The following is a 24,869-nucleotide window of genomic DNA, read 5'->3' as shown; positions in this document are numbered from 1 at the left end:
TCCCGGGTTCGATCCCCGTGTGGGACGATCAATTTATTTTTATTTTTATTTAATCCAAGTTTAGCTAGGTCGTAAAAAAGTTACCTGTTGGGTTACTACCACTGAACATTTACAATTAGCAGCGTTGTCTAATGTGTCGATTCGGTTGTGGTACGGTAGAAGCTGTAATAAAGGGCTAAGCATACTCGGGATAACATTAAACATCACCCTAAAAAATAAATCGAAAACCCGTTAAGGGAGCTACACTGACACTGACAGATACACACATACACAGACACGGTAAACTTTAAACACTCCTCTTTTTCCGTCCGTAGTCAAAAATACTATAATACCAACCCCTTACTTTTACTGAGCAGGGTATTAGTAACCTTGCTTTGATCCATATGGATCGATACTAGGGCCCCGTGTAGGTTAATATAAATGAGTAATAATTATCATTATCTCTACATGTTAAGTACCCTTTTTTGACACCCTGTATACGTGATCCCTGACCGCCTGAATGATTTATTATCTTAATCTTAACTAATATTATAAATGCGAAAGTAACTGTGTCTGTATGTCTATCTGTTACTCTTTCACGCCAAAACTACTGATCGGATTTAAATGAAATTTGGTATACATATGGTCTAGACCCTGAGAAAGAACATAGGCTACATTTTATCCCGGAATTCCCACGGGAAAACTTTTTAAGGCGAAACGAAGCTCGCGGGAACAGCTAGTTTATGATAATAATTAAACCTACTTAAGTAAGTATGTATATTTTTCTTTTTAACTATGTATTAGGTACTGATGGCCACGGTTCTCATCGAAAATATCACATGTAGAGAATAGATAATGATAATTATTACTCATTTATATTAACCTACACGAGGCCCTAGTATCGATCCATATGGATCAAAGCAAGGTTACTAATACCCTGCTCAGTAAAATTAAGGGGTTGGTATTATAGTATTTTTGACTACGGAAGGAAAAAGAGGAGTGTTATAAGTTTAACGTGTCTGTGTGTGTGTGTGTATCTGTCAGTGATAGTGTAGCTCCCAAACGGCTTAACGGGTTTTCGATTTGTTTTTTAGGGTGATGTTTAATGTTATACGAGTATGCTTAGCCCTTTATTATCAAAATCAGTTCAGCCGTTCAAAAGTTATGCGATTTTTAGTGTGAATTCCGGGGGTTTCCACAATCTACACAAAAGAGTATTATTGTTCAATTCATATCAAAATTGGCTCAGCAAACAAGGAACAGCTGAATCGCTTATTAAAAATTAAAAGACACACAATAATAATGACTTCAACAGTACACTATGCGACACAAAACGCACATTCAAATTTGCACCATAAACCCAACGACATAAGGTCTACAGTTTAAAGCACCCCACTAGACCTCGACCAAAGTTGCGTCATAGATTTTTGGCGCAGTACCTCTGTATTGCAGAACTGTGACATTGGATGTTGCCAAGGGAATGTAGACCTTACACTCTGGGTGATAAGTGCCAAGACATCGGCTATCAGATTGTCACATAACGGTCAAGGCTGTGAGAAATCTAATAAATATGTTTGTTTACTTAATTATTGTTCTGAGGGTTTGTTTGCTGCAACGGAAGTTAGGTTGCCTGGATGAATTAATAGTTTTTAGTGTTGATAAACCTTTTGTGGTTTGTAAATACTATTAATGTTATTTAAAAAAGGTGGCTGGGTACACTCTTGGTTAACTTACCGTTTTTTTAAATATTTTTTTGGTTTTAAATTTTAATTTAAAGGGTGTTATTATTTGGAGTCAATTTAACATAATCCTTACCTCTTTGGAAGACATATTATAGGGAAAAAACCTTTTTCTTTATTTGACTTTAATCGAATGCAGCGATTGTTGTAATCGATTCACTAATCAAGTAATTAATTATTTATTCGATTTATCTACCTACACACGGCATGCAACGTATCCAAGTGGTTTTACTGGTTTTCCGGTGGAAAAAGGTAATGCCCTTGATGTACAGCAATATTTTAACAATTTAAAAAACCCGTAAGTATCTAAATTATTTTTTATCAGTGAAATAATCATTAAATGCATTGATGACATTTTTATCAAATATAGTAATAATTAAGTTTTAATTGCTATCACAATTAGAAAACTATTAGCTAGGTAACGGTAAATTCAAGATAAAAGCAGTTTTTATAAGATAGCAACGAGCCAAACAGTACATAATTGGTATATAATAGGTATAAATCCTGACAAATGACATACTTACTTACTTAACAATATCGATTTATTTAATAAATCTTTGCTTTACTTTGACAGTCTATTGTATCCTACATCAAACGTCCATGGCTTGACTTCACGTCTTCATCTTTATAAATAAATAAAAAACTCTGGTGACGTACACAAAACACTACTTTTAAATAGCTGCAATTATTTTTAAACGGTGTCTCGGCAGTCTACTTACAATGACAAGTGTGAACATTTTTATAGCTACAACTTACAATAATTGTTTTATCGCCATGTCTCAACCTCATTGTTACTTAAATTTAACTTAAAATGTTTAATATTTTCAATTCTATTAAAAATCGATTAAGTAGGTATATTGAATCGAGAACTCGTTGCATGCACTGGCTGTACGTAAAATATACTCTACATTTAAAAAGAAAAAAATATTCAAGTAAAAAACAACTGAATTCTTTTCTATTCTATGTTTTTGTCATTCGCGAAGTCCGTCGTTCAAGTAAAGGTTGTGCGTGTAAAAATATATTTGTTTTGTAAGAATAACTGTAGAAATTCAGCAAGTTAATGAATATTATGTCTGTGCATACAATTCCTCTGGTTACACCTTTTATTCGAGGCCCGAGGTTTCCCTACAGAAAGAGTAAGTTAACTTTTAACTTAGATTTTTTAAAATTCTTATTTTTATGGCTGTATGAAACGACCGGATGGCGTAGTAGTTACCTACCTAATAGTGGAACCGTGGTGCCGACTGTCCCGGGTTCGATCCTCGGGTATTGGTTGTGCCTGAAGGATAATCGGCTCCCATCCTATTATGTTTTGTTTGTGTGTATTATTACCTAAGGGTGCTTACATAAAGAATCGGGTTCCCTGTATCTACCCGTACCGGTAACTTGATTAGGTATGCGAACTGACAGATTTAAAACAAATGCTCTAGCGCACTCGCAGAAAGATAAACAGCAGGTTACCGGTACGGGTAGATATAGGGAACACAGTCTCTCTATGTAAGCACCCTTAGTATATGGACTTGGTCTGAAATTAAATTATAAACAAGATGACCTTCTAACTATTATATTGTTTTACATTAGTCCTAAATACCTACCTACAACACTGAAAAGATTTTTACAAATTAGATTACATAATATACCTGCTTACCTATAGAAAATGTAGGTTAATTGCTTTATAAATTAATATCACGAATGTAGAGCAAACATAAACATGACCAACCAAAAATATTTATTTATCCGCAAATGCATATGACTTTGATCCGTTTTTTTATAAATGTGATAAAAAAACAAGGTCAATGAACCTTGGCATCGAGTTGGTCGCCCATTACTCTATTTCGATTAAGAATAGGTATAACTATATTTGTTTTTATGTAGACAAAAAATGTGAAGCATGCGCGATCTAAAATAGCTGAATAAGGTATAGCTGAAAACATGTCTCAGTATCATTTTTTACCAACTAGGTGTGGAAACATTAAGTTTATTTTTACAATATTAGCTAAGAAAATTAAATAAAAACTGTCTGAAAAGAAATCTGACCCCCTCTCAATACAGCAGTAGTAATTCACTATGCTTATGCGATATCTTTAAGGGGATTACGAAACCTAAAATGCTAAAGTCGGTTTGATATACTTGATTAGATTGGAAAAACGGTAGCTTCTATCACTTTGAGAAAAATATATATTGTAGCAGAGGGTATACTCAACATGTTAGTTGCTTAGAAATTGGTGCAGGATTATAATAAGTATGTTAAAAAAAATTGCAAACAGACCATGTCTTTTGCCATTTTTCGACTTATTATGAAAAAACCCTCGAAATCAGAGGGCCCATTTTCATGGAATCTTATATGTATGTGTAGGTAATTAAATTCTTAACAAAGTTACCTTAAAGAGTTGGATTTAATGGACCAGAAGTCAACTTTTTTTGCAAAAAACTAATAAATTCCGTTTTAAAAATGATGACGCCGTGACAGATTTCAGATTTCTTCAATCGTCGCCCTGGTGGCGGCCTGTTAGGAGCGATACCCACGCCATTTTATTTTTAATCAAATATTTCACAAAAACTGATTAAATCATCAAATGATGACTGCAAATATTATAATACATATGCATTTGCTATGAAAAGTTAATTTTCTAAACATTTTAGATGGAGAAAAGCCGAAAATTCTTAGAAAACATTTCGCCTTTTCGATTTGTTTACATTTTTTACTATAGAGTTACAGATGCATAGATAAAGGTAAACATTACACATAATGACACTTATTAGATTCTCCGAATAAGAACTATACGGTCAATACAGTATGCCAAAGCGCGAGCCTGTTTATATTCTGAGGGGTAATAATTTAACTTTATTTTATTTTAACGGTTGTGTATGCTAGGTAAGCTACACAATATACAGGATGTTGAAAATTAAGTTCTCAATTTGTATTATTTGAAACCAAAAACCGTAATTTTTTATAATAGGGTAAAACTGCCAGTTATTGGCCATCGTTAGTTACTGGCCACTATAAACTTAAAAGTCATAAAATAAGGAATGAGGCATCACCTGCCATCTGTGTTTTTCAATAGAACTTTGTTATCTAACTGACTTTGATTTTAGTACAATTTTTTGCCACTATGAAAAAAAGCGCCATACTATGCCGCCTTTTTCTGACAGTTGGCGGTCGGACTTCTGCGTGCACGCTTCAGAGTAACGTATTTCTTAACGAAACACATTTCTTCAAAATTGACATTATTGGTGATTGAACGCAATTTAAGTGATTTCTTTAGCATATTTATATGGTGTTATAGGTAAGTTTTATTAATATATTATAGTTTCATGCAATTACCTTTGGGAAGGTGAGTTTATGGAGGTGGCCAATAATTGAATCAATATATTGCAAATTTTGTGTTACTGGCCGCCTATGCCAATAACTAAATAAAAATGCAAGTACTCTATTTAGATGAAAATCGACTGTTTTCACAATATTTATAAGTTGTAGTATCGTGTGGCAAAATATCACGCACTTTTATCAATTAAATTCAGTTACTGGCATAGGTGGCCAGTATTTAGTGGTGAAGTGGCCAATATCCGACCGATGTATTTTGTTACAGTGCGCAAACCATCAGCAACGGGATGTCACCTAAACGAAGACAGATGACTTAAATGAAGCCTTCAAATTCATAAAAGACAAGACATAAGACAATAGAAAATAGTTTTCAGAAATTCAACAATATTTTATTGAAGGATATCGATCGACGAACCGTCTTGCCCAAAAGCTCGACGAGTTTCAGCCCCCAGAGCAAGCTGGGTTTCGAAAAGACTTTAGTACAATAGATCTACACACACTACCCAGTAAGGCAGATTATACAGAAGACCGAAGAGTATAATCAGCCTCTGTGTCTAGCCTTTGAGGATTATGAGAAAGCCTTCGTCTCCATCGAGACGGGCAGTTTTGGACTCCTTAGAGAGATGCTAAATCGACTGTCGCTATATCGGGGTGTTGAGATGTCTATACAATGCTGCTACTATGACTGTCCAAGTACAGGAGCACAAGAAAAGACCTATCCAAAGGCAACGAGGAGTGAGACAGGGAGATGTGATATCTCAGAAACTGAAGACCGATGCATTAGAAGATGTCTTTAAGACGTTGGACTGGAACGGACACATGTCAATGTCACACCTCTGCTGCGCAGACGACATCGTCAATATGGCAGAATGTCTGCCGGAACTCAGCTGGATGCTAAGTGGCCTGAATGCTTCTTCTCAACCTGTAGGCATCCCTCAAAGCCTGAAGACAAAAGTCTAGTCAACAACTGCATCCTGCACAGTGATGACGTATGGTGCAGACTGGTGCACCGATTAAAATTGCACATAAAATAAAATAAATAAATAAATAAATATGTGGGGACATCTCACACACGGCCATCCGACCCCAAGCTAGGCAGAACCTGTGTTATGGGTGTCGGACAGCTGATATATCTACACAATTACATAGATAGATAGATACTAAATATAAATATCAACACCCAAGACCCGAGAACAAATATCTGTGTTTAAACAAATATCTGCCCCAGCCGGGGATCGAACCCGGGACCTTCAGCTCAGTAGTCAGGGTCACTAACCACTACGCCATTCGGTCGTCGAACATGCTATGGAGAGAGCTATATGCTTGGGGTTGCTCTGATAGATCGTATCAGAAATAGGGTCTATCTGTCAAAAAACTAAGCTTACCGACATATAGCTGCTAAAATGTGCTTAGATAAAATGGCAGTCATATCTCCCGATTCTGCCGAAGAACCGATAAGCGTTGGGTTAGACGAGCTCTCGTATAGAGGCCACGAACAGGCATAAGCAACGTGGGACGCTCTCCTGCCCGTTGGACCGACGATCTTAGGCGGGTAGCTGGTAGTGCATGGATGAGGAAGGCCGAGGACGAGGACCGAGTGTTATGTTTGGGAGAGGCCTATGTCCAGCAGTGGATGAGTATTGGCTGATGATGATTCTATGACGATGAATAAAATACGCACGTACAGTTTCGGTAGATCTTGCTTTGCTTGATAGGTTGTATGTAAAGTACGCAGGAACGGTGTTTATTAAGTAATTATATAATTATGTATACAAAAAACTTGTTGTATATAAATGTTATATTTCTAGTATTTTATTCTTAGAAAGTTGATTGTTTTTTTTTGTTTTTGAAGTTTAGCCGTGGTTAATATTATTCTGCAACTGATTTTAATAAAGTTTTTATTAAAAGAGACAACATTTATTACTATTTTTAGAGGTTTAAAGCTTTTTTATAAAATTATTTCCTGTGGCCAATAACCAGCCTATGGATGGCCGGTAAGTGATTTTTGTGGCCAATAACTGCAATTTTACACAGGTTTGCAATAACATATATATTTTTATCGGTTATAGTTTTCTAAATAAATTATTGATTTACTGCGAGGCAAAAGTAGCTTTTCTAGATTACATTCATACACCATCTGTCAATTTTGGTTTAATCTGTATGAAATAATTCAGCTTTGAAGTGGCCAATCCGCTTAGTTGGCCAATAACTGGCAGTTTTACCCTATATATTTTAAGATGTGGTAGTCTGTACACTAAAGGGTGTTCAAAAGTATAAGTACTTTTAAAAATTGAAGAACTAAAATGTACATATTTTTTTAAATCTATGAAGGTATTTAACAAGCTTTGCAAAAAAAGCGGTTAAGTGCGACTTTATCTACATATATACACACATACATACACTCTCACGCCTTGTACTAATGTACTCCCTTGCGGGGTAGGCAGAGGTGCATTGCTGCACCCACTTCTCGCCAGTGTTGTTTAAATCCCAATGTAATAGGGGGCGGGCCTATTGCCATTTTACGGGCACATCCAAGACCCGAGAACAAATATCTGTGTTTAAACAAAGATCTGGTCCAGCCGGGAATCGAATCCGGGAACTTCGGCTCAGTAGTCAGGGTCAATAACTACTACGCAATACGGTCGTCTAGTATTAAAAAAAACTCATAAAAAAATATGTATTTAACACAGCTTTTGAACTCCTGAAGGAAATAGAGGGGTGTTATAAGTTTAAAGGAAGGGCTGAACCAGTTTTTTTTTATTAGGGTTATAGGTAATGTACCAATATTTTTTATTATTTTTTCAAATATGTAAATGTCATACCATTATTGAATTGCCATAAAATTACATATAGTTATAGTTATAGAAATGGGCAGGGAAACCAGTGCCCATTCGCCACTGCAACCTAAAAGATCTATTGTGACTCCCCTTGCCAGGTCAAATCTCACTCTACAGGTCCAGGTAAACCTGATATTACCTATATAGGATGTTGCAAAAAGATTATACTATGCCAACAGGCGGTGACTCAGGGAGTTATTCTGAACAACTTTTGTTCTACTAGTTTTGAAAATTCTCGAAAAATAAATTCGGTCTTTATAGTAAAAAGTCACGTGATCGAATAAGTTTCTTTGTAAAAGGTTTTATTTTGTGAATTTTCAAAATTGTTGAAGAAAAGTGGATCAGAATGACCCCTAAATCCACTTTTGGCTTAGCTTTATACCCATTTTGCAACACCTTGTATATCGTCAGCGTCACCTCAGATCGTAAATATCGTAATCATCGTAACTCCTCGTGACCAACTTTAAGAGGAGACACATATACTGTTTTATTTGTAGTTCTAGTTAACATACTACCTACCTAAAGTTTTTTTTTAACTAGCCTAAAAAGGATTTGTTTAGACAGTCTATCTTCCTGTTCAACCGCAGCCTGAGTGCCAGTGAGTTTCTCAATGACTGAAAGGAGGCCACATTAGTGCTCCTAAATAAATAAAGCAGGCCTGTAGATTATCTTTCCGTTGACCGACACATCTAACTGCTGTAAGAGCCTGACAAGCTCTTCGAACAAGTCATACCTCTGTAGTACGTGGTGGTACGGTCTCGACCTTTCGGACAGTCAGTTTGGCATCCGAAATGCGTGATCGATAGTGGGTACAATACTTTGCGTTCGTTCACTGTCGGAGCCGGATGAGAACTAGCTCTTAGCTTAAAAATAGTAACCGCGTTCCTAGAGGGCTGACATCCCAAGGATTCATTACGAAAAGCTGGAGCTGTGCTCGCCATGCAGTGCATGGGCTACTTAGGAATCTGGGAGGCTGTTGCAAAGGAGTCCGTTGCCTCTATACGGTACGGGTGCCGTGCGATTTATGGCCCTTCCAGGAGCACCTGTTTTGTCAAGTCGAAGAGAATGGCTCGTATTCGACGCAACCTGCAGTACTGGTGGGATTGGTTGGAGGTCTGGACAGCACGTAGCTGCAGCAGCCGTCATGCCGTCAAAAAAAAGTTGAAATTTATGTTAATAATTAGATTTTAATTTTACAATATTGCAAAAAAAAATATTAACATTGTTGAGTATGTTATTTTATTTTAGTAAAGTAGTAATAAAAACAAAGGCTTATTGCATAGTTTTCGTTCACGCTCACCTACATCGCACGTTGTATATGAGAATAAAGGGAATTACTAAATTTTCTGGTACTGAACTGGTATTGAACAATACTGGTATTGAAAAATACTTATTTTTTTTCCGGGTTCCCGGTATTGCGGTATTGTATGCCCTAGTGTCAATAGAAACGTTTTTTTAATTTACATGTTTTGTTTTACTAAAGAGTAAAACAAAACATGTAAATTAAAAAAACCACGATACCGGGAACCCGGAAAAAAAATAAGTATTTTTCAATACCAGTATTGAAAGTTAATACCGGTATTGAAGTAATACCGGAATCGGACTTTTTAGGCTATAAATAAAGCGATTAAGGTAAAGTTAGCCTTGTGTTCTTATATACTATGAAAGCGCACTTGTTTCCAATAGTTTAATGTAGTTTTTGGCCGTTGGAAATCTACTGTTGCCCATGCGTAAACCGACACCAATTTTTTTTTTTCAAATCTATCATTTTAACTTTAATACTCAATTGTCGTAGAAATCTATATCTATAATTACAGAATTTGATTGCCTTTTCTTGTTTAATTTTGGCCTATAGTCCTTTAAACACAATATTTGCCATTTATAACAACAAGAAAGTCTAATACCGGTATTAGTACCGGAATCCCGAAGTAGTAATACCGAAACTCAATACCGGTATTTAAAATTATTCCGGTATTGCATGCCCTAATTGACACCAACTGACACTAATTGACTTTTCGCCGAGAAAAGTGGAGTTACAATGTTTGCGATCTAAAGTGATTATAGAATAATTAGAACTATCTATTTTTTTTTCAGTTCACCTGGTGTTGACTGAAATTGTAATTAGGTACTGACTCCTTGACTTGAAAATAACTTTTTTTATAATCGTTATTACAAAACCGCAATTTTTTTAATACAGCAATATTTGTAGGTACTTACAGTGAGCAAAAGAGCGCAACAAGATTTTATTTTTTTTTGGTTTTAAGAAACAAAAATATTATTTCTATCATATCCAAAATACACATACTTAAGTACATATTATACCTCACCCAGACCACCCCATATCACCACCTTTGCCAGCTACGTAACCTTTTGGGACACCCTGTATATGCAGAGTTCTGCAAACTACTGTTCTGCTTTTAAAACACCAAAATAAAACAGGTCGTCTAACTAAAAGGTCACGTGACCAAAAAAAAATATATGGAGAAGCCTTTTTTTTTTCACGAATATAAAAAAATACGTAGGATAAAAGTTATTCAGAGTAACGCACTTTCGGCTAACTATACTTTTTTTAATACAACACCCTGTAGTCCCTCTTATATTAAAATCTGCCCCCAAGTGAGGCTATACTTATTTCGCGAAAAAAAAAAACGCGAATTTTTACATTCTGATTTCATTTCCAGGGTTTTAGACATAACATCAATAACATGCTGCACACGTAGGTTTCGGCTTAGTTTAGTATACCCTTTTTGCAACAACCTGTATAAATATCGGCACGGGCAAAACTTTTTATAATTAATGATTAAATATTAAAAATTCTTTCAAATAAAAATAAATATTTTCGTATCACTTACAAAACAATATTACTTACTTAGTATATGTTTAACAAAGTGGCATGTCTTCACTTTAATGTTTTCGAGTACTATGTTAAAATTTCATGTCATTGTCCGGAGAACGCCCCGCATACCTCAACCCCCCCTCACTAGATTTGACAGATTCTGATTTTCTTCTAGCTTTAGTGACAGCCTTAAAACCGTAAAACTCAAAACGTCTCCATAACATCAAATGAATCATCTTAGCTAAAACGAGGTTTAGGTTTAGCTCTAAAATGAATTTTGACCTCCCAACGACCCTGCATGACCTGTGACCCTAGTCCAGAGGGCCACGGGGTCATTGCTCTTATTCTGGATCATATTTAGTATCCCTATTCGTTGGTCGGATATGCCAATGATTTGATTTAGGGCGGATATCCTATCGGAACTCCTTCCTGTTTGGTAATTTAGCTTTTTATGCCGCGGTAAGAAAATAGTTGTTATAAATTTGAGATTTAAATTGTTTGCTCACTGCTGTCTGCGTAAGGGTGTTAACATTGTTGTTTTTGTTGACTAAAGGTAGATCTATTTACTTACTACTTAGGTCCTAAATTATTATTTACTTTCACACAAAAATAGGTTACTCAAAGAATTACCTACTTATAGGTACATATAACATCGATCGATCATTATAGTATATAGGTACCTATGTAAAATCATGGCATCACATTGGTGCGAGTGTGCAGTCAAAGTATAAATTCTTAACTTGATGTGTTTTATTTAGCATTTTTGCATCAATTAAACAACTTCTACAAACCCTTAGGAAGTTCCTGTGATTGTGGTTTATTTAAACTCCAATAGAACCTTACACAAAACAACTATAATCTCAAATAAGGCTATAAAAACATATTTCCCACTGCGAATCCCCAGGAAGTATTCTGCCCGTATAAAATGTTACTCAGAATAATGAATACTTATTACTTATGGCTTGTTTTGATGTCACCCGCCCTATATTCGTCTGGCTTGCAGCCAAACACTTGGTATTACGACAACCATTGACTACTGTGATTGTGACTTGTTAGGCTACGGTCTAATGATCATTGTTTTGTATCTGAAAAGGTTTCCGGCAAATTCATGAACTGACATTAACTGTACACTTTTTGTACCTCGTCTGAAGCGACATTCAGACTGTGCAAGTTTCTTGCCTCTTGTATACAATTAAATTGAAGTCTAAACCACAGACTCGTATGGTCTCAACCATACAAATAATGTATTGCTTCAATTTAATTGTATGCAACAAGAAACATAAAAAAAAAAACACGCACTCACGCCTTGTACTAATGTACTCCCTTGCGGGGTAGGCAGAGGTGCATTGCTGCACCCACTTTTCGCCAGAGTGTTATGTTAGTCCCAATGTAATAGGGGGCGGGCCTATTGCCATTTTACAGGCACATCCAAGACCCGAGAACAAATATCTGTGTTTAAACAAATATCTACCCCAACCGGGAATCGAACCCGGGACCATCGGGTCAGTAGTCAGGGTCACTAACCACTACGCCATTCGGTCGTCAAAAACTTGCATCGTGTAAATGGCGCTTTACTCATAAGCCAGTACCAATTAAATTTCATTGAACTGGTGATAAGGTACCAAAACATATAGCTACTAACAAAGCTGACATAGTACCTTCTAAATAGGTACCGACACCTGGTAGGGCGCTAGGGTTGTCACATAAGGTAACCAGATAAATAAAATGCAAAATAAATAATTCTTTACACTTTCATAAAATAAGGTAGGTATTCTTTAATAATACACAAACACACGGACGCAATTTCAAAAAACTTAATCTAACACATAATGTATAAATGACGGTCTTTTCGCTTTAGAGCGATTTCTTCCAGACTTCCTTGGTTGGTGGGATATTTCGATGAAATTTCTTGTGGTGAAGCGATCACCTACCACCTACATTTCCAAAATACCTAACATTTATCTCCCCTTGTCGCAGGCAAGTCCCCATTCTTCCCGGGCGTGGAGGAGGCGGCGGTGGCGGCGGCGGGCGCGGGCTCGCCCCCCGGCCCCGACCAGACGCAGGACGTGGTCAACAGGCTGAGTGCTGCAGGTACGGGATCTTTATTGTGATGGTTTTTACATTAACACGCCATCTAGCGGGGTACAGCGGAATTATTCGTCAGTCTTTCTGAGTTAGAAAATATAAAATATGTGGTCCTTATTGTCATAGCTATAAGAGCGAGGTTGGTTTTAACGTTTTTACGCCATCTAGCGGGGTTAACAGGCTCAGCACTGCAGGTACACGTAATACTGGTCCTTATTGTGATAGCATTGTGGAACAGATGAGATTTAGAAAATTACTGCTGCGGCGCTGCAGTCGCGCATCTTTTAGAGCCTGTCCAGACGGAGCGTTTTGCGCGCGTAAGCTCTCGCGCGTTTCAATTTATGTTGCGTCCAGATGCTGCGTTTTACGCGCGTTGCTACGCGCGGTGTCTGGCGGACGGATTCAGCCAGTTTTAAAAATGGAGCCTCTCACAGCGGTTGTGTTGTGGCTTGCGTACCGTCGATGGAAACGTCGTAAACGTAGAGAAAGTCGAAGATTTAACGTGCATCCAATTCTACGAGACAGAATGACGCAAAGTATGTTTATAACATTATACCCAAAGCTGAGAGAACACAACGAAAAGTTTTTCAATTACTTCCGGATGTCAGTAACATCGTTCGATGATTTGCTAAAACTTATACAAGATGATTTGACACCCAACAGAATCTATGTGCTAAAGGATACTGTTTCTGCCGAAGAAAAACTCGTGATTACTTTGAGGTAATAATATTTATTATTTTTATACTTTTTTCCCTTAATCAATTTAACAATCTCGGTATAGCTCCATCAATTCACTCTCTTGGGAATCTTGAGTAGACGCCGGTGATGGGTTATTGTAGTTAGACGCCGGTGATGGGTTATTGTAGTTAGACGCCGGTGATGGGTTAGATTGGGAATTGCGTTGTCCAGTGCAATAACGTGAAAACGAAGATGCTGAAGGGTCTGTTTCGTTATATCCTGTATCGTTAAAAAATCCTCTTTGTCCGCGGTGTGTCATTCCTGCTTGGTGATTATATTGTGGTGAAGGTGCAGGTGAAGGAATATAATGTGAAGGTGAATGACATGGGGCTCGTTGAGCTTTTTGGAGCACATTCATTAAATCAATTTTAGCTTGAAGCCTCATTTCTTCAGGTACTTTAATAAGCTCCTTATGCAGTGACAAACAAAATAGTTTATCATCATCAGACTCCGATGTTTGTGGCTGATTTCTAGGTGCTAAATTTTTGCTTATAATGGCAAGAAATTCCTCATCGGCTGCGTTCATTTTTTTTTTCTTTTTCGGCTGGCTAACTGGAGGTCTCATAACATCTTCCCCGTCGCCAGAAATGTCTTGTTCTTCAGGTGCAGCAGGCGAGGAAACGATGTTGCTATCAGTAGTTTTATTGCGTGTCGATCGTTCGAGGAACATCAAACGTTCAAAATATATATATTTATTTTTGCTGGCTTTTGATCCAGACGGTGTGGTTTTTATCCTTTTCATTTCTCTGACAAAGCCATCACGCAATCCTTTCCACTTCTTTTGCAATAACATTCCTGAAATAATAAAAAAAATATTGAAACGACCTTACTAAATATTTATATTTAATAACATTTTTTTTTCAGATATTTGGCTACAGGATGTTATTTTGCGGACTTGCATTATGCCTACAGATTGGGAAAGTCGACAATTATCGAAATAGTACAGAAAACTTGTTACGTCATATGGCTAAAACTGCAAAATATAGTGATGAGGGAACCTACGAAAGCAGAATGGGAAGAGATTTCAAAACAATTCCAAAAGTATACACATTTTCCAAATTGTATCGGCGCCGTAGATGGCAAGCATTTCCGTATCATAAAGCCTGACCATTCTGGGTCTCTTTTCTATAACTATAAGAATTATTTTTCAACTGTTTTATTGGCTGTATGCGATGCAAATTATTGTTTTATTTCTGTAGATATCGGCGCATATGGCAAAAGTAGTGACTCCACAATTTTCAAAGACTCCGTTTTGTATAAAAAACTTGTCGACAAAACTTTAGATATTCCAGACCCAAAGCCAATATCGCAAACAGATACAACTCCCTTGCCACACGTGATTGTAGGTGATGAGGCGTTTGGTCTATCTGAAAACGTAATGCGCCCTTATTGCGGTAAATCTCTAACAACCAAAAAAAGAATTTTCAACTATCGCCTATCCAGAGCCCGGCGTTACATTGAATGTTCCTTTGGTATTTTGGTAAATAAATGGAGAATATTTCATAGACCATTAAATGTTGACATTGAGTTTGCAGAAAACATCATTAAAGCTTGTTGTGTCCTTCATAATTACGTAAGGTTAAGAGATGGTTATAGATATGATGACACTCTGTACGAAACTTCCCTAAATAGTTTGAACTGTGAGGCAGTGAGGCCTAATGCGAGATCTAAGAATATAAGAGACAGATTCGCTGATTATTTTGTAAATGAAGGGAAAATCCCTTGGCAAGACAAGATGGTATAGTAGTTTGTAGTAGCCTACGTAGTTTAAGAAATAATCTTATTAAATAAAGTAATTGTCACTTACCCAACGTTTTTTTCTTTTCGTCGGAATCACCAGCTTCGCAAAAAATTTCGACTATTTCTTCCCAATTCCTACGTTTAATGAGTCTATTTGCGTAATCAGCAGATTCCATATCCCATATGGCTATTCTCTTTTCAACTTCTTCAATTAAAAGTTCGGTGTCGAAGTTATCGCGCTCCATTTCAAATCTAAATACGTCCACTCTCTATGGACACGCGCATACTACTGAACGCTCCAATGCCGCCAGAGTATCTCGACTCGCGCGGCGCTCGCGCGTAAAACGAGCGAGTCGAGAGTCGGGCGCATGACACGCGTTTTACGCGCGAGTTTTGAAACGCGCGAGAGCATCTGGACGGAGTGCTTGTAGCTCTAGTGCCTCGGGAACGCGCGAGTGTCTACGCGCGTAAGCTTACGCGCGCAAAACGCTCCGTCTGGACAGGCTCTTAAATTACAAAATTTATATGGATTTTGACAGCAGCGCGGCTGCAGCGCTGCAGCCGCGCTCCTTCCGAGCGACAATTAGCGACTAATTTGAAGGCGCCCTTAGGGTCGGCGCGCTATAATGCAACTATTGAGCTAAAAGCTTGCCATTGCTGATTAAATGGGCTCTGAGCCTTAGCGTGTCAATATATCAGCCTCTTTCAACAGCTAGTACCCCCCAAGCCCCGTATCCTATGAACCTAACCCGTCTGACGCGCAGGTCTGTCGCTGTGCGTGTCAGCGCTGGGGTCGCCGGCGCGCTCGTCCCCGGTGTCTGCTGGCTCCGAGCACGGCGAACGCTTCAGCCGGAAGGTGTTTGTTGGCGGGCTGCCACCGGACATTGATGAGGGTGAGTGGAGTTGCTGTCTTCTAGGTGCAGTCTGGGGCAAAGAGAGCTGTGGGGTTACTACCACCGAACATTAGCATTTAACAATCCTTAAGCAGCGTCGCTGGTTGTGAAATCTGACGTAGTTTGTATGGATCTGACAGATATTTGACAGGCTAGCGATGCTGTTAATCGTTGGGTGGTGGTGGTATGGTAGCTTCACCTCCAGTGACAATGCTATTTGAAGACCTGAGTCTTTTTAACCCAGACTGAACATAAAATATCTATGTGTGTGTCATAATATAGCTACTTGGGTACCGATTCGAACCGTTAGACTGCCGGGTGGTAAGCTAGACTCTCTGTTATTTTTGCACTGTAACCCTGGTGGCCTTTCCATATCGTTTAGAGACACAAAACATATTTATTAAAACAGAGATTTAAACCTCCATAAATTTAATCTAGCAAAAGCAATTGATAAAATTGTTACGGAGAAACATTAAAACAATTTGTTTTTTATCAGAAACATACAGTTATTATTTTTTCACTAGTGGGCAGTTGGCAAAACAATAACTTCAATTTAATCGTTTAGTTTTTATTGTATAAAACATAATCCTTTCATGCCTTTTCAGCATGAGTGTTTACTTTTAAAAGGCTAAATAAATGGATAGAATGTTTGCATCGTGGTTGCTAAGCATTATTTTTAATCCCTGAGGGATGAATTGGACACGGTTATGGCACGTATTAATTTGTTTAAAACGGTAAAAACGTTATGGCCGTCATGCAATGTTAGGTTTTAATGTTTGTTTGTTTAGTTTTCTAGCTTTGCACGACATAAACATAGGTTTTTAATACGACGGACGGCCGAATGGTGTAGTGGTTAGTGGCCCTGACTGTTATGCCGAAGGTCCCGGGTTCGATTCCCGGCTGGGGCAGATATTTGTTTAATGACAGATATTTTGTACTCGGGTCTTGGGTGTTGACATTTATATTTAATATTTATCTATCTATGTATTTGTAATCTTATACATCAGCTGTCCGATACCCATAACACAGGCTCTGCCTAGCTTGGGGTAGGATGGCCGTGTGTGAGATGTCCCCACATATTTATTTATTTATTTCGTGCTAACGTAGTGTTTTGTGCATGTTCCAGACGAGATTACGTCCTCGTTCCGGCGGTTCGGGCCGCTGGTGGTGGACTGGCCCCATAAAGCTGAGAGCAAGAGTTATTTTCCGCCCAAGGGTTACGCGTTTTTACTGTTTCAAGTGAGTATATCTACTTAGAATCTTATTATTACTTCTTAGCGCGTCGGTGAGGGTTAGTGAAAAGATTAGCCACTCAGAAGACCAAGCACGGGGTGCAAGACGACCACGCCAAGACGTGACAAAAGTTTTGCGCGCGCTATATCACATGCCGCAACTTATTTTTTGTCGCAGACTTTACGTGCGCGTCTTGCGCCTCTTCGACCCACTTTCCGACATCATAATTATTTTCCCAACGGTTTGGTCGCTGATGATAACCGTAAACAACATCATCATAATCACAACTCACAATTCATCATCGTCCCCACTGCTGGGGCACGGGTCTCCTTTCAATGAAGGAAGGGTTTTAGGCCTAGTCTATCACGCTGGCCTAGTGCGGGTTGGTGGACCGCAACACATGCAACCTTGTCATCAATAATAAGTTCTTAAATATAGCTAACACCACCACTCCCCTTCCAGGACGAGAGTTCAGTAGCCGCGCTCATGGAGGCGTGCATCACGGACGACGACAAGCTCTACCTCTGCGTGTCGTCACCGACCATCCGCGACAAGCCGGTGCAGATCCGGCCGTGGCGGCTGGCTGATGCAGACTTTGTGCTAGACGCTAGCATGCCTCTGGACCCGCGCAAGACTGTGTTTGTGGGCGGCGTACCACGTCCGCTGAAAGCTGGTGAGTGTTAAAAAGGCCTGAGATCTCAAAAACCGCATAATAATTCTTCTTCCTTTTATAATATTCATAAGGGCAACTTGACACTGTTAAAAATAGATTATCAGGGTGTGGTAAATTCACGGACATACTTTTTTCATCCTAGCGTGAATTTTCGATCTGAATAACCGGCAACTTCTGTACATTTGTGTGTCCCAGTAAATAATATGATTATTTGTATGTTTTCCAGTGGAGCTGGCGATGATAATGGACCGGCTGTACGGCGGCGTGTGCTACGCCGGCATCGACACCGACCCCGAGCTCAAGTACCCTAAAGTAAGCACCCTTATCATCAACATGATCATCATCATCATCTTCGACACTATCATCATCATCAGAATCTCTTGCATTAGCCACTGTTGTGACTCCAAGGCTTCCTCAGTCAGCCACTGCCTCCTGGTACCTTTCCACCAGAGATGTATCAATGTGCATTGCGATGATGTGAACTATGCATATATTATAATGATTGTTGGTAAAAGAAGCATCCATAGCGACGTAGCATAGACATGTCTGGTGGAAAAGCAGCCTTAATTCATGGATGTTGAGCTTTGAAAGTATAATCAATTCAGTACCTATTAAAAAATAAAAATTAAGTATGTGGATGTAGCTTATCCAGACATATGGAATACTCGTAACAGCTGTCGATAATTTAGTTTCACTTCTAACTGTGTTGTGAAAGTCATCTGAAAATACCATCATGGTAATTTTCCAATCGCCACGCCAGCTAGCGACTTTAATGTTATATTTTAAACTACTAATAAAACATGAATTTCTCGCACCTTAGCTGATCATCAAACAGCACAGCTCCTCACCCGTTGTCGACCTCCTCCATCAACATTTACACTCTCACAAAATAACAGAATAGTTAGTACATAGTAGTGGTATAGTAAAGAAACTTAATCGACTGTTGGTGACCCATTATGGATTCTGGAATATTCTACAGTTTTCAACGCCCTGTTAGGCTGTTTTAAACAGCATGCGGATTTCATCCCGCACGCGGGATGGCACGCCATTTTCCCGCGTCTCGCGTGCATTCCACGCCTAAATGAATACTTGTATGAACGTCCGTTGAGAACTGAAGAATATTCCAGCCTTAGAGCATTCTTTCAGCAGTATTCCACAGTTCTGTAACATACATATTCCGTGTGATTCCAGGGCGCGGGGCGGGTGGCGTTCTCGAACCAGCAGTCGTACATCGCGGCCATCTCGGCGCGCTTCGTGCAGTTGCAGCACGGCGACATCGACAAGCGGGTCGAGGTCAGTATTCAACATCATTATCTCATCATCACGACCCATCACGTCCCCACTGCGGGGGCACGGGTCTCATTCCAATGAAGGAAGAGTTTTAGGCCTGTTCCACCACGCTGGCCTAATTATACTTACCATAAAACATAAATTTATTTAAAACCAGATAAGGTATATTGTCGCTTAGTAGATGTAACCAATATTTTATTAGCGGGTTGGTGGACATCATCGTCTCATAGCAACAGCTAAAGGTCCCACTTGAGAGACGCATGGACTACCTACTGGAAGTCATTATATGACGCAAAACTAAGTTTTGGAGCGCTGCTGCGCGAGCCACGACTCTATCTCGTGTTGCATTAAACGTGCTGATTGCACGACAGCTCCCATTCATTAGTTTTTCGTCAGTAAACAGTAGCTCTCCAGGAGCTTCAGCTTTGTTTCTCGGATATCGGTTTCAAAATCTTGAAAATGCCCTAGGATGAGAGGACAATACGGACGAAACATGCAATCTTTTTTTCTCGCCGTTGCTTTAATAAATTTACCATCTTTAAAGCATCTTTAATCTTCTTCTTTCGTGTCAGTGAAATGCGATTTTTTATATTTGTCCAGACCAAAAAGAAGCAACTTTGATAGCATTCTGGTTGGCCTGGAGTAAGTCTTCCCGTGTGCAGATGGAAGGGCACAGGGGACAGGAGAGTAAATGCTCCATAGTCTGGGGGGCGGTACCACAGTCGCATAGGTTGGTACCAACGGTATAGCCCCACTTGCAGAGATTGTCCTTGCAGCAGCCTACCTCTGCTCGCAACCGATTTAGAGTCTTCCAGATGTGCCAGGGAAGACTGTTACCGGGAGCAAGTTTTTCCTCAAGAGGTAGGAAAGGATCCTGGGGCTGCTTTTCCTTCCAGAGCCTTAGCCTTGCGTTTTGTGGGTTTTCATCCGTTAAGGACACCTCACTATTTAGAAACGCTTTGCGGCTCTTAAGGCGGGAAGGTGCGGCAGTATGTGAGTAAAGTGGATGTCTGGAGTCGCATTCTTGTTTGGCTTTCTCAACAGAACATGCCACTTTACGCCGTATGCTAGGGGGTGCTATCCCAGCCAGAGAGTAGAGTTTGTGGAGCGGTGTCGGTTTGAGGCATCCCGTAACTATACGAACTGTGTCGTTAAGAGCAACATCTACTTCTCTAGCATGCGCGGACCTTGCCCATATGGGGCAGGCATATTCGGCAGCTGAGAAGCAGAGTGCTAAGCTACTTGTTCGTAGAACTTGCGGAGAGGCGCCCCAGCTGGTAGACGTAAGCCGTCGCAGAAGGTTGTTTCGGGAGCTGACTTTCTTCTTGGTGATTTGGCAGTGAGTTTTGTACGTGAGGGATCTATCCAGGGTCACTCCGAGGTATTTTGGTGACGAGCAGTGCTGGATTTTTACCCCTTCCCATGTTATGTCCAGCTCTCGATTTGCCTGGTGGTTGCGTAGGTGGAAAGCACATGACTGAGTTTTTGATGGGTTTGGCCTCAAAGCGTTTTGACTGTAGTAGTCACCCAGCTTCCGCAAAGCTGCAGTCAACGTGCCTTCCACTTCTTCGAACGTAGCTGCCTGCGATGCCAGTGCAAGGTCGTCAGCGTAGAGGAATCGAGCTGTTCCTGCATCGCGGGGCTGGTCGTTGGTATATATGTTAAAAAGAGTTGGCGCCAACACACTTCCCTGAGGCAATCCATTTCTCTGAGAGCGCCATCTACTTTTTTCCGAGTTAATGCAAACTTGGAAACGGCGGTTGTGGAGCATCTCACTTAAAAGTTTGACGAAGTTGTTATCGTTAGTGAGTACACCGACCTTCACCAGTAGTCTCTTTATATTGACTGTGTCATAGGCGGCTGATAGGTCGACAAACACCACACCAGTCACCTTTCCAGTTTCAAAACCATCCTCAATGGATTGAGTCAAATTTAAGGTCTGACTGGTGCAGGACTTTCCTGGTCTAAAGCCAGCCTGTTCAGGTATAAGTTTTGGCTCTATTTCGCTTGTGAGACGGTTAAGGATGAGCCTTTCGAAAAGCTTATATTTATGGCACAGAAGAGATATTGGTCGGTAGCTCTTAGTTTCAGAAGCAGGCTTACCCGGCTTTAAGAGCGCTACAACTTTTGCTTTCCTCCATGGCTTAGGGATTCTTGCCGAATCAGTGCAGTTGTTGCAAAGGGCAAGTAACCAGGACACAGTCCCAGGGCCGAACTCTTTTATTTGCTCCACCATGATGTCGTCGACTCCAGCAGCTTTACCAGTCTTAAGTGATTTTATGACACAGATAATTTCACTGAGCGTAAACGGCTTGCTGATGTTGGTGGATCTTTAATATAATCGCTATAATAATATATTTGTATATATTGTTTCCAGGTGAAGCCGTACGTCCTCGACGACCAGATGTGCGACGAGTGCGCGGGCGCGCGCTGCGGCTCCAAGTTCGCGCCCTTCTTCTGCGCCAACGTGACCTGCCTACAGGTGCGTACCGCCTCTTGTGAGGAGCTCTAGTCTAGCTGGTTTAGGGTCACAGCACATATAAACGTAACGTGAACGAATCGCCTTTCTTGTCTTCTGTTGCGAGCTCGCCTGATTGACAGAATAAAAAGAGGCCATTTACGCTTATATGTGCTGGTGACCCTAATCCAGTCAGGTCACTAGATTAACGGTCATTGGTAAGAAGGAGCTGTAAATAACTTTCGGTTCAGCATTTCTCATCCATCCAAGTTCTGCCTCTTTAAAGTAGTGCCGCAACACACCCGCCGCAACGAACCCTCGTTATCGACGTAGATGAACGTCACTATTTCGCGATTTGCCATAAATATGGCGCTGTGATAGGTGGAACGCGTTAATCGACGTCGATAACGAACCCATGTAGCGGCCGCGGCTTCTAGAAATTCTTTTTTTTTTAACTGATACTGTATATTTTGATGTGTGTAGTATTATTTCAGGCTGTTTGTAAAGCAATATATTTGTTTCCAGTATTACTGCGAGCACTGCTGGGCGACGATCCACTCGCGTCCGGGGCGCGAGTTCCACAAGCCGCTGGTGAAGGAGGGCGCCGACCGCCCGCGCGCCGTGCCGTTCCGCTGGTGCTAGACGTGACGGAAGCGTGTCGGAAGCGCGTCGGAAGCGTGTCGGATGCGTGTCGGATGCGTGTCGGATGCGTGTCGGATACGTGTCGGAAGCGCGTCGGATGCGTGTCGGAAGCGTGTCGGATGCGTGTCGGATACGTTACGGATGAAGAGTGGCAGAGTTGATGCGTGGTGAGATTCTGTATCGTCGTGTTACTGTAGCGAGAATTGTCGTCGTACGTCTAGATTAATTACTATCGGAGTGGTTTTGTGTATAAGCTACTCCTTTCGCAAATGACTGTTTTTGAAGCAGTAACGTGTGATTTGACCTTTAGTAACGATGCAGCAACTTTGTCACTTTGTAAAGCGTTACGTTGCGATTCCGTTGCGCCTCTAAGTTATTGTTTTATTTTATGTCTTAAAGTAATTGGATAGATGGAGATGTTTACGACATGTGTAGAAACCTTCACCTGTCTACAGTTGCGAGCTGAAGTCCTGGCAACACTGCCGTTGCGGTAACGTTGTAGCAACGTATCGTATGTTACCGTTACTGATGCTGCGGTACCATAAAATTTTGTTGCAGTAACGTAATATTACGGATGCAATAACGAAACTTTACCGTTGCCATTGCAATAACGTTACGTGAACGTTGCATCAATTTAACGATACCATTGAAATAACGTTACGTTACCGTTGCAATAACGTTGAGGACCTCTGGCTCTAACTCCCTTCAAACCCAATAAAGCACGTCGGGATATCGGTACAGAATGTAGCAACCGTGAAATATTGACTAAATTCTACTTAAAATAATAACTATTTTATATTTATTCTAAGGGTGGGTTGCATCAAAATCCCGGTTATCGTAATAGTTAAGGTTAAACTTAGCAATGACAGAGTCGTTACAGTTAACATTTTACTGCAACGCGTTGCACCATCACTTCGTTCGTCATTGTTAATGTTATTAGGGTTGCTAATCGTTTGAGACACAATTATCCCCAAAGTTATTGTGGGAAACGTTTTTATGTAAGGCAATACCAAATCTAGCTGTCGGACTGAAGCCGTCACAGAGTACATTGTAGCCGTCATTCTCTGTCAAAGCACTCAAAGTCAACATGTCATAGGACCTAAGTCTGTTATTCCTCCAAATATTGACCAAAAGATTATCATCAATAAAACCCGCGACAAAGTAGACTCAGGTTTATTATTAATTAATTCTTAACAAGTTGAAACGAGCAGGTAAACGCAGCGTGGGACGCCCTCCTGCCCGCTGGACTGATGACCTTAGGCGGGTGGCGGGTAGTGGTTGGATGAGGAAGGCCGAGGACCGAGTGTTGTGGCGCTCCTTGGGAGAGGCCTATGTCCAGCAGTGGATGATTATTGGCTGATGATGATGATGATGATGAAGTTGAAATTAAACAAAATTAAAACTAACTATTGAAATATTTTATTTTTAATAACATCCCTGTTAACTGCATAGACAGGTTCCTCTTCATCAGATGATGAATCATCATAAAAAACCTAGCTGGTGGTACAGGGTCTCTCATTTTGTTACATAATGTATTATGCAGCTATAATGGGCTGCACTCTTCTTATTTTCATTGATAAATTGCTGTATTTGAGTGATTGCAAAATTTCTGAAAACAAGGTTATTCAATTAAAGAGTTACGTAGGTTACTTTGATATTAGATTGCTGCGCTGGACCGGCAGCCGGCCGGTAGCTGGTAGTGGCTGGATAAGGAAGGCCGAGGGCACAGTGTTGTTTCGCTCCTTGGGAGAGCCCATGGCTAGAAATTGACGCTTATTTGGTGGCGAAGATGATCATTACACCTACAACATAATAATAGGTGCATTGGTACTTACTTCGTCGTTGGAGGCAGTAAGAAAGGTTCTAGTTTTAAAGCCAACACACGAGCCACATTTTTGAGACCTGGAACCTATCCAAGAACGAGTTCTCATCCCAAGTTGCGAATCTATCAGTTCTCTGAAAATACACCTTTCTCTTAATATTTCGTAAATTCCGTACTTACTCCACCTCAATCTCAATTTCTGAGGAACTTGTTTCAAGCTCTATTTCACGTAGAAGCGACATGATAAGAATTATTTAATATTAATATTTGTACGTAATACTGTTACTTTGAGGTTATACAATGCGTTTGACAGCTACCTGACTTTAACAAAAGCAGTAACCGGCCAACATTGGGTGGTTATGGTTATCGTTAAAGTTATGACGTCATTTTAACCATAGTTGAATGGTGCAACCAAATTTTTGCTTAACCGATGCTTTGACAGACAATGTGACGTTTGTAATAGTTAAAGTTAAATGGTGCAACGCAACCTAAATGTTACGTTCTCAAACGCACCTTTCAATCTAACGACACCATTAACTAATAGTTATTTAGACAATGTTTCATTGGTTATAATGTTAG

At 39.9% G+C, this 24,869-nt stretch overlaps 3 protein-coding genes across 6 annotated transcripts in view; 2 read left to right on the top strand and 1 right to left on the bottom strand.

Moving 5' to 3' along the window:
• The window catches only part of LOC105383188 (translational regulator orb2), a 65,556-nt gene extending 42,479 nt beyond the window's left edge, over positions 1-23,077 (top strand). Inside the window, exons 1-9 of one of the 4 annotated variants that reach the window (XM_048624190.1) lie at positions 2,592-2,854; positions 12,694-12,807; positions 16,044-16,172; positions 17,299-17,411; positions 17,868-18,078; positions 18,305-18,390; positions 19,270-19,371; positions 21,746-21,850; positions 22,352-23,077. In XM_048624190.1, the coding sequence (XP_048480147.1) occupies positions 2,779-2,854; positions 12,694-12,807; positions 16,044-16,172; positions 17,299-17,411; positions 17,868-18,078; positions 18,305-18,390; positions 19,270-19,371; positions 21,746-21,850; positions 22,352-22,468 (1,053 nt within the window). In that variant the 5' untranslated portion in view covers positions 2,592-2,778 and the 3' untranslated portion in view covers positions 22,469-23,077. Of the gene's footprint in view, positions 1-2,591; positions 2,855-12,693; positions 12,808-16,043; positions 16,173-17,298; positions 17,412-17,867; positions 18,079-18,304; positions 18,391-19,269; positions 19,372-21,745; positions 21,851-22,351 lie in introns of those variants that run through there. The other 3 variants (XM_048624191.1, XM_048624189.1, XM_048624188.1) reach the window with 3 other exon arrangements.
• Positions 13,089-15,345, top strand: LOC119691046 (protein ALP1-like). The gene is made up of 2 exons (XM_038107491.2): positions 13,089-13,521; positions 14,404-15,345. Exons 1-2 carry the CDS (start codon positions 13,220-13,222, stop codon positions 15,281-15,283), a joined length of 1,182 nt encoding a protein of 393 aa, XP_037963419.2. The 5' UTR covers positions 13,089-13,219; the 3' UTR covers positions 15,284-15,345.
• LOC105381241 lies at positions 13,516-15,783 on the bottom strand. Its single transcript, XM_011550927.3, has 2 exons — positions 15,347-15,783; positions 13,516-14,334 (listed from the first exon to the last, which is right to left on the bottom strand). The coding sequence occupies exons 1-2, from the start codon at positions 15,522-15,524 to the stop codon at positions 13,565-13,567; spliced, it is 948 nt and encodes a 315-aa protein (XP_011549229.1). The 5' UTR covers positions 15,525-15,783; the 3' UTR covers positions 13,516-13,564.
• Positions 23,078-24,869: the final 1,792 nt, after the last annotated feature.

This window comes from Plutella xylostella, chromosome 11, assembly GCF_932276165.1.
Source record: "Plutella xylostella chromosome 11, ilPluXylo3.1, whole genome shotgun sequence".
NCBI lineage: Eukaryota > Metazoa > Arthropoda > Insecta > Lepidoptera > Plutellidae > Plutella > Plutella xylostella.
Note: the sequence above shows the minus strand (reverse complement) of the source record. Positions and strands in the feature narration are given on the sequence as shown.

Coding starts and splice junctions, on each gene's coding strand:
- LOC119691046 (XM_038107491.2), top strand. CDS start 13,220: ATGGAGCCTCTCACAGCGGTTGTGTTGTGGCTTGCGTACCGTCGATGG. Junction 13,522..14,403: donor AAACTCGTGATTACTTTGAG/GTAATAATATTT, acceptor TTTTTTTTTCAG/ATATTTGGCTACAGGATGTT.
- LOC105381241 (XM_011550927.3), bottom strand. CDS start 15,524: ATGGAGCGCGATAACTTCGACACCGAACTTTTAATTGAAGAAGTTGAA. Junction 14,335..15,346: donor CGAAAAGAAAAAAACGTTGG/GTAAGTGACAAT, acceptor TTATTATTTCAG/GAATGTTATTGCAAAAGAAG.